The sequence below is a fragment of the Thunnus maccoyii genome, chromosome 18, assembly GCF_910596095.1.
Source record: "Thunnus maccoyii chromosome 18, fThuMac1.1, whole genome shotgun sequence".
In the NCBI taxonomy this organism is placed as follows: Eukaryota; Metazoa; Chordata; class Actinopteri; order Scombriformes; family Scombridae; genus Thunnus; species Thunnus maccoyii.
In genome coordinates this window covers 15,736,748-15,748,417 of record NC_056550.1, presented here as the reverse complement: position 1 = coordinate 15,748,417, position 11,670 = coordinate 15,736,748, and the positions used below count along the sequence as shown (strand labels likewise).

Below are 11,670 nucleotides of genomic sequence, written 5' to 3'. Positions count from 1 at the left end.
AGTGCAAGTGAATAGTCCCTTAAAAAATATATTGTGCCACATTCACAGTGATAAATGGTCTGTCTTTTGATTGTCCAGAGCACAAAGAGTTATAGCAAATCTTAATTGATAAAGCAATAAGGTGCTGGCAAATGAAGCTTGTATTGTTGTCTTCTTTTCGAGGATTTATATTTCTTCTATTGTAATGATATAGAAGGCGTAAAATATTTTTATTTGGAAGGAACTGAAGATGAAATAACTCCTGTCAAATTAGTCTTTTCAGCCCAGGACTATGATTTGAGGACAAAGACTAACATATTTGAAGTGATGATGAACTGTAATCCTTCATAGCCAATTTGTAAGTAAAAATCTGGCTTGATTAGCTTTCATTTTTATTCATCAGGCATATCTGTGATTGCAACTGCCACATTAACAAGCCTTTACTAATTCAATTGTGTAATATCTTGTTACCAAATCCTATTCCATTCACATCCGTGAATTTCTTCTCCAAAATTAAATTAAAAATATATGGAATAAGCATTATGTTTCTCTAGTAGCATTCATAAGGACTAAACAAATCGGCTCCATGAATGAAGTTTCAAGCTCAACTGATCTATATTGGCGATTTAATCATGATTAAGTAAAGAATAAACTCAATTATACCATTCCGCCAAATGCACATTAACATTTGCAGACTGAGCCACAGGATATGGATGCAAGGAAGTTCATATTTGATTGGTATGATACTGGAAGGGTCATGGTCCGACATGCAGGGAAAGTTGATTGGACAATCAGTCATGGCGGACAATAAATTGGGCTCACCTGCTAGGCAGCTGATAAATAATTTGGAATCACAGTGTACAGAGCCAACATTGCATCGCTGTACGGCGCAGAAAATGATGAACGCTACTGCTGAAATTTCACATTGTACATAATAAACCATGCAAACCACGCACACTTTCTCCACTGCTTGTGGGGAGAGGATGGGATGTTTGCCTCTCCTTCTCTCTCCTCTGCTCTCTGTCTTTGCTTGTTTGCACGAGGGCGGGGCTGAGCTGCACACACACACACACACACACAGTCCACAACGGACAGAATGAAACGGACTTCAGGTTTTATGCACTCGAGTCGTAATTTATCAAACTGTTGAACAGTCTTTGACTTCCAGCAGTCAACTCCCCTCTTATCCGCAGCCGCTATGTTTAACAGTAGTACGGAGCTCGTTATGCTAATAGTGAACTTTGATGAACGTTCATTGTATGTAACGAATGAGTCTAATTAGCTAAATATCGTAAAATTAGTTGGATTCATGTAGACTTCAGGCTGCCTGCCCTTCCTCTCTACCAACAGTACCTTCAGCAGTGAGTCTGTGATCAGTAGCAGCAGAGGGAGGAGGACAAAATATGGAGAAACCTACATTTATACACCATTCATTTACTGATCCATATTTGTGTAATATATCAACATTATATATCCATAATTAAAGGAAAACAACCAAATCTAAAGGGAACTTCACTTTTGTACTTATTATGTATACAATGAATAGATCACCAATATGATGGAAAAAAAGTTATTTTCATTTTTTGGTTGCCGGGCCAATGAAAATATAAAAGGGGCCAGTAAAACCCTAATCTACTGGCCAAGTTGGCCAGTGGGGGGAAAATGTTATATTAGACACTGAGGGTTTGAGGATAGGTTAATCAAGAAATCAAAGTCCAAAGTAAACCTAAGTGAATGTGAGCATAATGGCAAGTACAAAGAATGAAAACGCTGGTGGAGCAAACAAGATTATTGATGTGTACCTTATAATAGGGGACATTAAGAAATCATTATGTCTTGTCCTTTTGTACATCACACACACAGACACACACACACAGAAAACTTATCAATTCATCAATATTTGTGTGTCCTTGTGGAGATGTAAACGAATAAAGAGAAAGATTGGTATGGCCTCTGACGCAGCTGCCTTTGAGGAAATTACATGATGATTAAGACCATTGTGTTGGATCCCTATTGTGAATGAATAGACTACTCCCTTGCCAGAATAGTGTCCTCTTGATTGGTCTTTTGAAGAGGGTCATAAAGGAGCAGAGTACACTACAGTGGCAATCATTTGTTCCTTTCAGGCTGTCTATTGATCTGTGCATCACCAGCTCACTCAATCTCATCATCACCTCCAAGAGCCGGTGTTCAACATTTCCGCTATGACTCAATAGTTGCTTTTAAGAGGAATAGAATAAAATGCTCTGGTAAGTTTAAAACAATTAGTAATTTATATCATTTATATACTTCCCAAATGCACTACAACAGGGCAAGTCAATAGAAAAATATGTGGCCTTCTGCCTTATCTGTCACCCATCTATAAACGTAGGCCACATGCGTGATAGTGAATAAAGAAAATACATTTGTTATTTTTCCATGTGTTCACTGAGGCACGTAATTTTTGCTGCATTTCATACTGGAGGTGTTGTATGATCAAATTATCTTGTATCTGAGTGACCTCAGATGGGGCAGAGGCTGTGACATCCTCAATTGGATGCAGTCAGTGTTTCCATAGAAACTCCAACCCATCTCAACCATGTTCTCGGTAAAAAAACAAAGTGACCAGTAATTGCTAGGAAAAAGAAATCGGGCAGTGCATTTAACCTAAATTGAAAATAATTACACCAATGAAACCATACACAATAAGCTTGCAGAACTGCATGGTCCAAGTCTATAATTTTTGTTCTCTAAGCATCCATTATTTCTCAGCATATTGTACTAAAAAAGATGTGTCATTATAAAGACTGTACCTCCCACATGAAGTAACTGAGTTTGATCTGAAAAGTAGATGGGAAAGCAATGGCTTCACACTTGAACAGTTTACTTCATAAGAAGTAAGTATTAATTAAAGCATTAATTAAAGAAACCTGACATCCACTGGAGAACACATCTTGAAAAAAAAGCATTTGTGGACTGAAACGCTGACATTTGTTATAAAAAGAGAGTGACAGAATATGAAAAAGTCAGACAGGAGAGTGGGTCTTTCATGGGGGTATAGAGAAATCCAGTTTCTTTTTTCCTGCATCTATAATGTATTTTATTCATGACTGAGATTTCCAGAATAATCAGTGTTCAGTATCTGTGACAGTATTATATTATTCCAGTATTCTCAAGTCTCTGAGTGATTATATCCAGGTGCATCTCATCTGTATCTCATTTATCTCTATTACAATACCTATACTGAGACGGCGTTTTAATTTCATTGTGCTTGTGATTCAATTTGACTGTCTGGCCAAGCATGTATGATTCCCACCTGTCTCCCAAACTGCGTCATAATATCTGAAGTAGAATTGAAATGTTATTCCTGACTACAAAGGTATTAACTGGAACCAACAGCAAGCGGTGACTAATTAAATACACAACAGAATTGTTTCCAGACTTCCTAATGTCACATTGTGCTGCTTGTTGTGTATTTCTGGCTTTGCATTTTTGAACTAGTGTCAGTTTTTCTGTATCAAAGTTTGATATAAGCCAAATAGCACTGAATGCTTGGGTCTTACGCCAAATTCTGTTGATATAAGCCAAATAGCGCTGAATGCTTGGGTTTTACGCCAAATTATGTTGATATAAGCCAAATAGCGCTGAATGCTTGAGTTTTACGCCAAATTCTGGAGATTGAGAGGCGGATGAGTTGCTCCCATCTGGTTTCCTGTAATCTGTGCTGACCCTAGCAATCCCAACTGACCACTTCCACCCCATCTGCACTTTGCCCTTGTTGGCCTCCCCACCCTTTATTCAGACCCAAAACTGTTCCCTCCACACCCACAGCCATTTCCCAGCACCAGCGTACAGTGAGATGTGTTACTTCAAATATAAAATAAATTCCTAGTCAACAGTTCTGTGAGTCTTACTTGGGCAGACCATGTTAATGATATGCAGTGTAGAATATCTTTGTTGCGGAGTGACTGTTTTGCCCATTTCATTATTTTGCCAGTAGGGGGTGTCATTTGTTCTGGGTGGTGCCGTTTTAATCCCTTTCTACTGTCTGTTTTCCTAACAACCGAAGTATCCCGCATGTCTCCAGCTATCTGTACCAGTCATTTAAACTGGCAGGGCAGCACATGTGCCTATATACAGCATCTAGATCTGAACCAAAGTGTAAGCTCAAGTGGTCTCCTCAATCAAAGATTTTTTTTATGTTGTAAATGATTAAGTGCAGTGACAATTGCAATCTAATGTGGACAGTGTTCAAATAGTCGAAACAGCGTGTCAGTTCATTGTCTTCTCACTATCCACCCCCATCCGTCTTCTGTATTTTTAGCTCTGTCCAGAGATTATTCCAGACCTTTTGGGATAGAGTTTATTGTCATTACCCTGTAGATGATCCTGAATAATCTCCCAAAGCAGAAAAGTTTGTACAAAGATATTTTTTGATTAATGCTCAGGGAGTTTCTCCTTATGCCACAAACCTTTGTGCTACAATATCACAGACAGATGTTTTCACATAACATTTCTTTAATACAACAATTCAAATTTACATATAAGTAGAAATATACAGTATGAATATAAAATAGTTGTATATACAGCACCAAATATTAGAGGGCACACAAACAAACATATTTTTGTCACTCACTGGAGTGATCAACAGCAAAGGCAGACAGCATGGCTGTCCGCTGGGTGAGGGACATATTTCCCCGCAGCACAGTGAGGTAGATTTTCCCTTTAATTTTTCAAAAGGCAGAGGGGAAATCACTTCACATCTCTTACAAACCATTTCTGGTCACCTACCATCAATGTGGCAACATACTGGCACAAAATAGTTTGAAAATTACCAAGTACAACGATGCAACATCCTTCTCTGAGTGAAAATACTGTGTGCGTTGCTGGACAGCTTCTAAATCTAAAGCAACATCACATACAAACACGACATTCGTAACCACAGCTCTTCTGTCAACTTTCTTAAACATTGCACAGCTAATGATTTCATCAATTACTTAACAAAAATAGTTGAGCACAGTTCAATGATACATCTGCGAAAAGTTAAAACTCCATTAACTCCACCCCTTGAAGGTTAATTGATTGGCGCAAATCCCAAATCAAGTGAACAGATCTGAAGATAGGAGAGACAGACAGACCGATATGCTACAGTCCATAGAAACGAGACAGTCTGCTGCAATGCCGTTACCATAATCTAATGTAACGTAATCCTGGGGTTTCTCTCTTGTCTTACTGTTTAGAGGATAGTACATGTTCATAAATACTTGTCTTTATGAGCACTTCCATTCATGTTAACCTTAAAAGAAACACAGGGTTGATGTGGCCATATGCAGGTGTTTGCAGGTACAAACTGATCTATGTTAATCCTTTTTGTCAAAGAAGAAAGGTTCATAAATGACATTCTCCACATCCAGTTAGTTGCTGCTGTAATGCATCATATCCCCTAAGAATAATACTTTTCTGTTCCGGATGACTCATCCCAATCTAACCACAAGGATAGCTCCCCACTCCTACATAAAGGTGAAAGGAATGACATGCCAGTTTCTGCTTTTGTGTTCCACCATTACTTCTTTTTGCCTGATTTCTTCCCTTTGTTGAAAGTAACAGACTTTGGCTGACTATGCAAATCACTATGCAAGAGAACATTCAAATGCACAATGAGCTGCAAAAAAAGTGTCAGATAGGACTGATCCACTGTACTGTGTCCATTGAAGCAGGAGAGGGACCAAGTGTATGCACATCCAGGCAAATTATTCAGGTACGAGACAAAAAAAATTTCATTACAAGGTAAAAAGGAGTGAGGTCTGCACACTGTTAATAATTTTATTAGAATAATAGTTATTATAGCAATTATAATAATTATAGTATTATAAATTATAATGTTATACAATAATAATAATAATCATCATCATCATCATCATTTTATTCTCTTTTTTTGAGGCAACATTGTCTCAAAAAAAAGAGGGAATAGACTGACATTGCGCAGACATCACTCCTTTGTACCCTGCAATCTCTATTGAAGCAGGAAGGTGACTGCAGCCGGGTAATTGGAAAGTCTTTGGCATTGTGTATTAACTGCTACCTCTGGATGCATAGACACATTTTACTCAGCAACAAACGTCACTAACATGGTAGCTGGGATCGATGCAATAGTGATCAATGATAGTTTTCAAGGGTAAAGGGGTGCTACTACACAGTCCTTCACTGGAGACAGTCTAGACTCCTTTCAAGCTCTATACATTCTGTACATTGCACTTTCTCCTTCCGTGATTTGCGTTTTCTGTCCTACGCAAGAATGTTTAAGACAAGAATAAAATGCCATTGTGTGTCTCATCATGAGACCACACACCAACAGAAAGAACCTATTCACAGCTACATTCAGCCACTCTCTCTGAAAGAAAAAGCGTAGGAAAGGGAAACCCCAGAGTCACTCAGAGCACAAACATGATCAGTATTCACTAGAGAACAGCCTTGTACCCTATTTTCAGACTGACAAAGGGATTTGCCACTCACTCTCAGTCAATATTCTTTCCACTGTGAGAGAGAAAATAATCTTCTTTCTTTGGCACAAAGAAATAAAGACAGACATCTGTTGATGGTGGGGTTTAAATTTAAGTGTGTGCGTCCTAATTTGTGTATCAAAAGGCTGTACACACTGGGCTATGTCAAGGAAATGACTGGAATCAAGGCAGAAACTGAGGATGTTGGATGGAGGAAATAGTGGAAAGGCATGTGGGAGGGATGAGGAAAGTCCTGATGGGGTAAAGAGAGAGCGAGCGAGGGGGGATATTCTCAGGAGTTCAGATGGAAGTGGGGGAATGTGACAGAGCCTTTTTCCATGTGTTCTTGCTCAAGGCACCAAGCGGGAGGGGCTGTAGGAGAGTAGGATCAGTCAAAGTGTCCCCGCAGTGGCATGTTCCCTCGGGCAGTGTCCTTCAGTAATCCTGGCCTGGCCTGTGTGGAGGTGAGGTACCCCACGTAGACACTAGGCTGGGCGTAAATGCTCGCACATTGTCAGGAGAGCAATCAGTCAGTCAGAAAGTCAGTGACCCACTCCTTTGTAATGTGAAGCTGAAGCTACAAAAGGCCTTTTATGACATGGACATTGCCATGTGTGCAAATCTTTTGTTCCTTAGCAATGAAGTCCAAGGTCCAACAGTCTTTCAGTTCACCAGAATCTTTATTTGACCACATGCATACGCTAACACCTTCCACTTCCCCAGCAGGTCCTCTGCCCTCTCCAGCTCATCGTCCACACAGATGCCAGTAAGATCCTGCTGGACTCAAGTTCCACTCTCCCATTGCGTAAAAAAAGCCCCCAACACATTGCTGCGGTGTCACAGGACGAGTGAATGACGCTGGCCGCTGACGCGGGTGCGCTGCTCTTTCAGCTGGGTATCAGGTTGCCGTCTTTGGCCCACTTCTGGCCTCTTTGAGAGTCACCTGTCCTGGCAGGAGGAATGCTGTGACTGACGTGCCTAGTGACGCCAGCATTGACTCCAGCAGAAGCTCTGCATAGCGTGTTGGGTGTCTGTGTGAGCTCCCACTGTGACTGCTAGTGCATATGTGAGTGAGGACTGTGAGGGCCATGTATCCATGTGTGTAAATATGCATGCAGCGTGCAATGCATATTTGTGTGTGTCTCCTTGGAGGTTGTTTTGACACTGGACACCTGCTGTCTGATGATAAAAGAGTGTGTGAGGTGTTGGTGATCCCTCCTTGCTAATCCAAAATGGTCCAAACCTCACAGACTAAACAGATCTTCAGTGTCCTGTCTATCTGTCCCTCCTCTCTCTATAATTTCTCAGCCCAAGTAATCTCCGGTATGAGCTGTGCCAAACTCTGTGATAAAGAATAGAGGGGATTTGGCGCTAGGAGGAGGTGGAGTAGCGGCTTTCTTAGCCAAACCTTGAGCTCCCAACCCTGGGCATGTCTCTGCTTTCAAGTTCCTACAACTGTTTCCTCCATGAGTTTCACAGGGGACATTGCTCAGAGGTGAATGAGCCTCCCTCTTTCTTTTTCCTTCTCTTCTTCTTGTGGACAGTCCAACAGGCAGTGGCCATCAGCAACAGCAAAATCCCCATGATGAGTAGCACCACTGACACCACTTTGGTTTGAGGCAGGTCATTATAGGTGTAGGTCACCCCTGTCCCTGCTACACCAATCACCAAAGAGATGATTCCAAAGGGAAAGATGCAGCGGTACCAGGACTTCTCCATGCCTCCAGTGGCCTGGGACAGACGCTCCAAGGAGGAGAGCACCTCTGGAACTTTGGCACCACCAGCCTCCAGGGACTGACCCTCCTGCCCTGAGGTCTGAGGCTGCGGTTGGCAAGCCAGGTGGCCTGTCGTACAGCCCATCCTAACGGTGTGGGCTGGTGGATCCTGAAACCACACTGCAGCGTTGGCCTCTTGAATCCCGTTTGTAGTCAGGTCCGGCCTGGAGGAACAGAAAAGATACAGAGAAAGGCAGAGATAAAGAGACAGAGAAAGGAGAAAGAGGTCTAAATGAGACCTGAGAAGTGACTGGAGCGTGTTGGAAGAATGCTTTTAAGTCAGCGCTGAAATCCACTCACACTTTCCCTTTCTCTCCCTCCCTCTCTGGCTGTTTCTCTGTGCACTGCCTGCTGGCTCTCTGGCAGCACATTGTACACTGTGCTGAATGTAGTGACGGGAGATATATAAGGGACCATGGGAAGGGGAGGAGCCTGGGAAGAAAAACGGGGACGTCCAATTGCTCTCATTGGTCTTCTTTTGTGTGACGTCAAACATTGAAGCAGGGAGAACAGGGGTTGACGAAGAACAGGAAGGGGGAGGGGAGAAGAGTTAACTGCTCCCTCTTTTCTTCATCTCCCCATCACTGGCTCTCAATTGCAGTCTTTTTTTTTGTTGTTGTTCTGCAGAGTAAAAGCGTCCTCTGGGGAATAAAGAAACCTTTTTGCTGACTAAAAATCTGTGGAGAAAGGATAATCTTTCATCATCTCAGATTGGAAAGCTACTTTTTTTCATTTACTTGATGGGGAAAGGGGTATCTCAGCCCACACCGCAATAGCACAGATGTGTCACCTCCATATGGAAATCATACAGTAATGGTGCTGCCATCACACCCCACCAGCTCTTGCGTGGACAACAGCATCAAACAGAAACCCTACAGCCACCCACACTCTCTTCCTTTTATGTGCATGCAGACATCTGAGGACACTGGTAGAGAACGTCAAATATACAGTGCCTCTATAATGAAAGTGTAAATACACTATTGAGCATGCCCACACAAGACAGAAACAGACTCATGAAAAACACAGGCAGCCCCCACTCATTTCCCACCCACTCACACTGCTGGTGCCAGTCCTTGCTGAATGGAAGGCAAGCTAGTAGTAGATAATCCCTACTACGCTCAGCTCTCTCCTCCATGAAAATAAAATCAATCCAGACAACTCTCTTCTCCTAAATTTGCTAATCTAACTCATATATATGGAAAAAGCCACGTTGTAGAAGGATAAATATGTGTACACAACTGAATATGGATTTACATTTTATCTTTTTTTTTTCGCTCAAAGGTTTCTGAAAATGAACTGTGAACATAATATGGCAAGTTGATGCTGAATGATGAATCCTGAATGGCTTTAGAGTTTGTACCTTTACCTTCAATTATAGGGGTAAAAATGCATACACTGATGTTTAAAATAATGTACATTTGATGATTTGACCTCAATATATGTCCAAAAAGTAAAAGTCAAAGACATTGTGGGAATCCAAAAAGTAGAGATGTGGGACCATCTAGCAACCTACAAGCTTTAATAATGGGTTTAAAATAACATATCTATACAGTTATAAAACAGTAGCATGACTTAAGCTTAGCTATAGGTTATCCACTCATAATTAGATTAAAGGATTACTTCTCTTTAATGCCCACAAGGGACACATTATCCGATTAACAGATATCTAATATTCTCATATAAATGCCAAACATGCCTCCATTAGTATGGGACAACTGATTTTTTAAACCACTGTATTCTTTTCCTTGACAGAAAAAAAACAACTTGACGGAGGAAGCTGGCCTAGAAAAAGCTGAATGGTGGGGGAAATCAAATGATACACACTAATGCAGCATAAGTGATGACCACACTGACTTAACAACCTCTGCTGTAGCTCAACAGTCATTAGAGCTGTAGACAAGCAAAAGAGAAGCAAAAGAAAGGAAGTGAGGAATGTGTTTGTGAAGGGCAAGGGTGCAGGAGAAAAGAGATGTTCAAGAGCAATGGGCATGTGAAGGAGAGAAGTGGATTCCTAGTAGCACTGTTCGGTTTCTGTGGATTTGTACTTGGACTCCAGTGTCTTGTGCAGTGGACTCTGGGCACTGAAAAAGGGAAAAGAAAAAAGCTGAAAAAGTGAAACAGAAGGAAGGAATGTGAACGGTTATTCAATTCCGTCCCTCTCTGAGTAAGAGTACGTGTGACATACAGCAGTGCTGACATGGGAAAGAAAATGAAGCTTCTTCCATGGAAAATAAAACTGCTTTGGATCTTCCATTATGTGACAAAAAAAAGGCGTGAGAAAAGTGGAACACAGGCGTGAGACATGGGTAACCTGGGCAGGGCCAGGCCATGCTGGCAGGAGTGGAAGAGTTCTGCTGGTGACAGCCAGAGCCATGCAACAGCTCATGTATGCAGGTCACAGGAAGGCTGAATTGCGTAGGCGCCACTCCCAGTGGGACCTGTATGTAGTGTTGACGTGATCTCAAGGATGCTTCACTGCCTCCTCCTCTACTGTCTTCACACACACTGATCCAAGACTGTATGGGCGGACCAGAGGCCTGCCGCACATTGCTACAGTCTCATACAGATGACTTGGCTGCAATCCATGAGTGGTGAGACAATTCTGTTGCTGGAACATAGGTCTTGTGAACACACGTGAGTGATTTTCTCACTTAAGCCAGGAGCAGTGGCTTGAGTTAATGCACTCCTATTGTCTGTTACCTACCAGACAATCTGAAGCTTGAAGAGTCCCCTTCCTTTTCTAATCTTTCCAGCTTGCAGCATGCAGAGAAGCAGGCCCCCAAGTGTATTGTCTTTGTGACTCAGCCGGCTTTGGGTGTGTATGTCTCTGTGTTTGTGTGTACATGAGGATCGATGCAGCAGGGCTAAAACACCCACGTCCTGCTGTGTGAACCCAGCGCCACCTGTTGCCCAGTCTGGCACAGCCCGTGCCATCCACACATCATCTGTGGGCATGAGCTTTTAAGGCTTCTCAAAGCCCTCTTGCATCTCACATAGCCTACTCCCTCACTTCGCATATGTGGCGGGCAAAACTACAATTTTCTCTGATCACAGAGACATAGTATTGGCCCCATATGTGTTATCTGTCATTCAATGTATGCCCGGTTATGCCAAACAAACATATCATATGGAGAAACACTATGACTGGTAGGGTATCTGGGTTCCCTTGTTTTATTACTTCATATTCCAGGTCATGGTTGACACCGTGCATAAGGAAAGGAAACACTGTACAAAGGTTGCTGGTCCATCACATGGCTAACAAACACATTAATTCACATAAGCTCTACAGAAACTCAGATCTACCACAGTGGGAAGAAACTAGAATGTACGTAGGATGAGCATGAAGTCATGGCGTCCCTGCTGTCTTCAGTGAAAGACAGGATTAAAAAAAGGATGAAACACCTCTATTGTTCCTCCACATCACTTCAATCCACCGA

At 41.9% G+C, this 11,670-nt stretch overlaps 1 protein-coding gene across 1 annotated transcript; it reads right to left on the bottom strand.

Annotated features, from left to right (window-relative positions):
- Positions 1-5,869: 5,869 nt before the first annotated feature.
- LOC121884654 (transmembrane protein 100) lies at positions 5,870-11,301 on the bottom strand. The gene is made up of 2 exons (XM_042393587.1): positions 8,534-11,301; positions 5,870-8,397 (listed from the first exon to the last, which is right to left on the bottom strand). The coding sequence occupies exons 1-2, from the start codon at positions 8,602-8,604 to the stop codon at positions 7,932-7,934; spliced, it is 537 nt and encodes a 178-aa protein (XP_042249521.1). The 5' UTR covers positions 8,605-11,301; the 3' UTR covers positions 5,870-7,931.
- Between the last annotated feature and the right edge of the window lie 369 nt (positions 11,302-11,670).

Bases quoted from the DNA above. Each gene is read 5' to 3' on its own strand.
- LOC121884654 (XM_042393587.1), bottom strand. From the start codon at position 8,604: ATGTGCTGCCAGAGAGCCAGCAGGCAGTGCACAGAGAAACAGCCAGAG. The intron at 8,398-8,533 runs GTGAGTGGATTT...CTGTTCCTCCAG, and splicing joins GAGGGAGAGAAAGGGAAAGT to GCCGGACCTGACTACAAACG.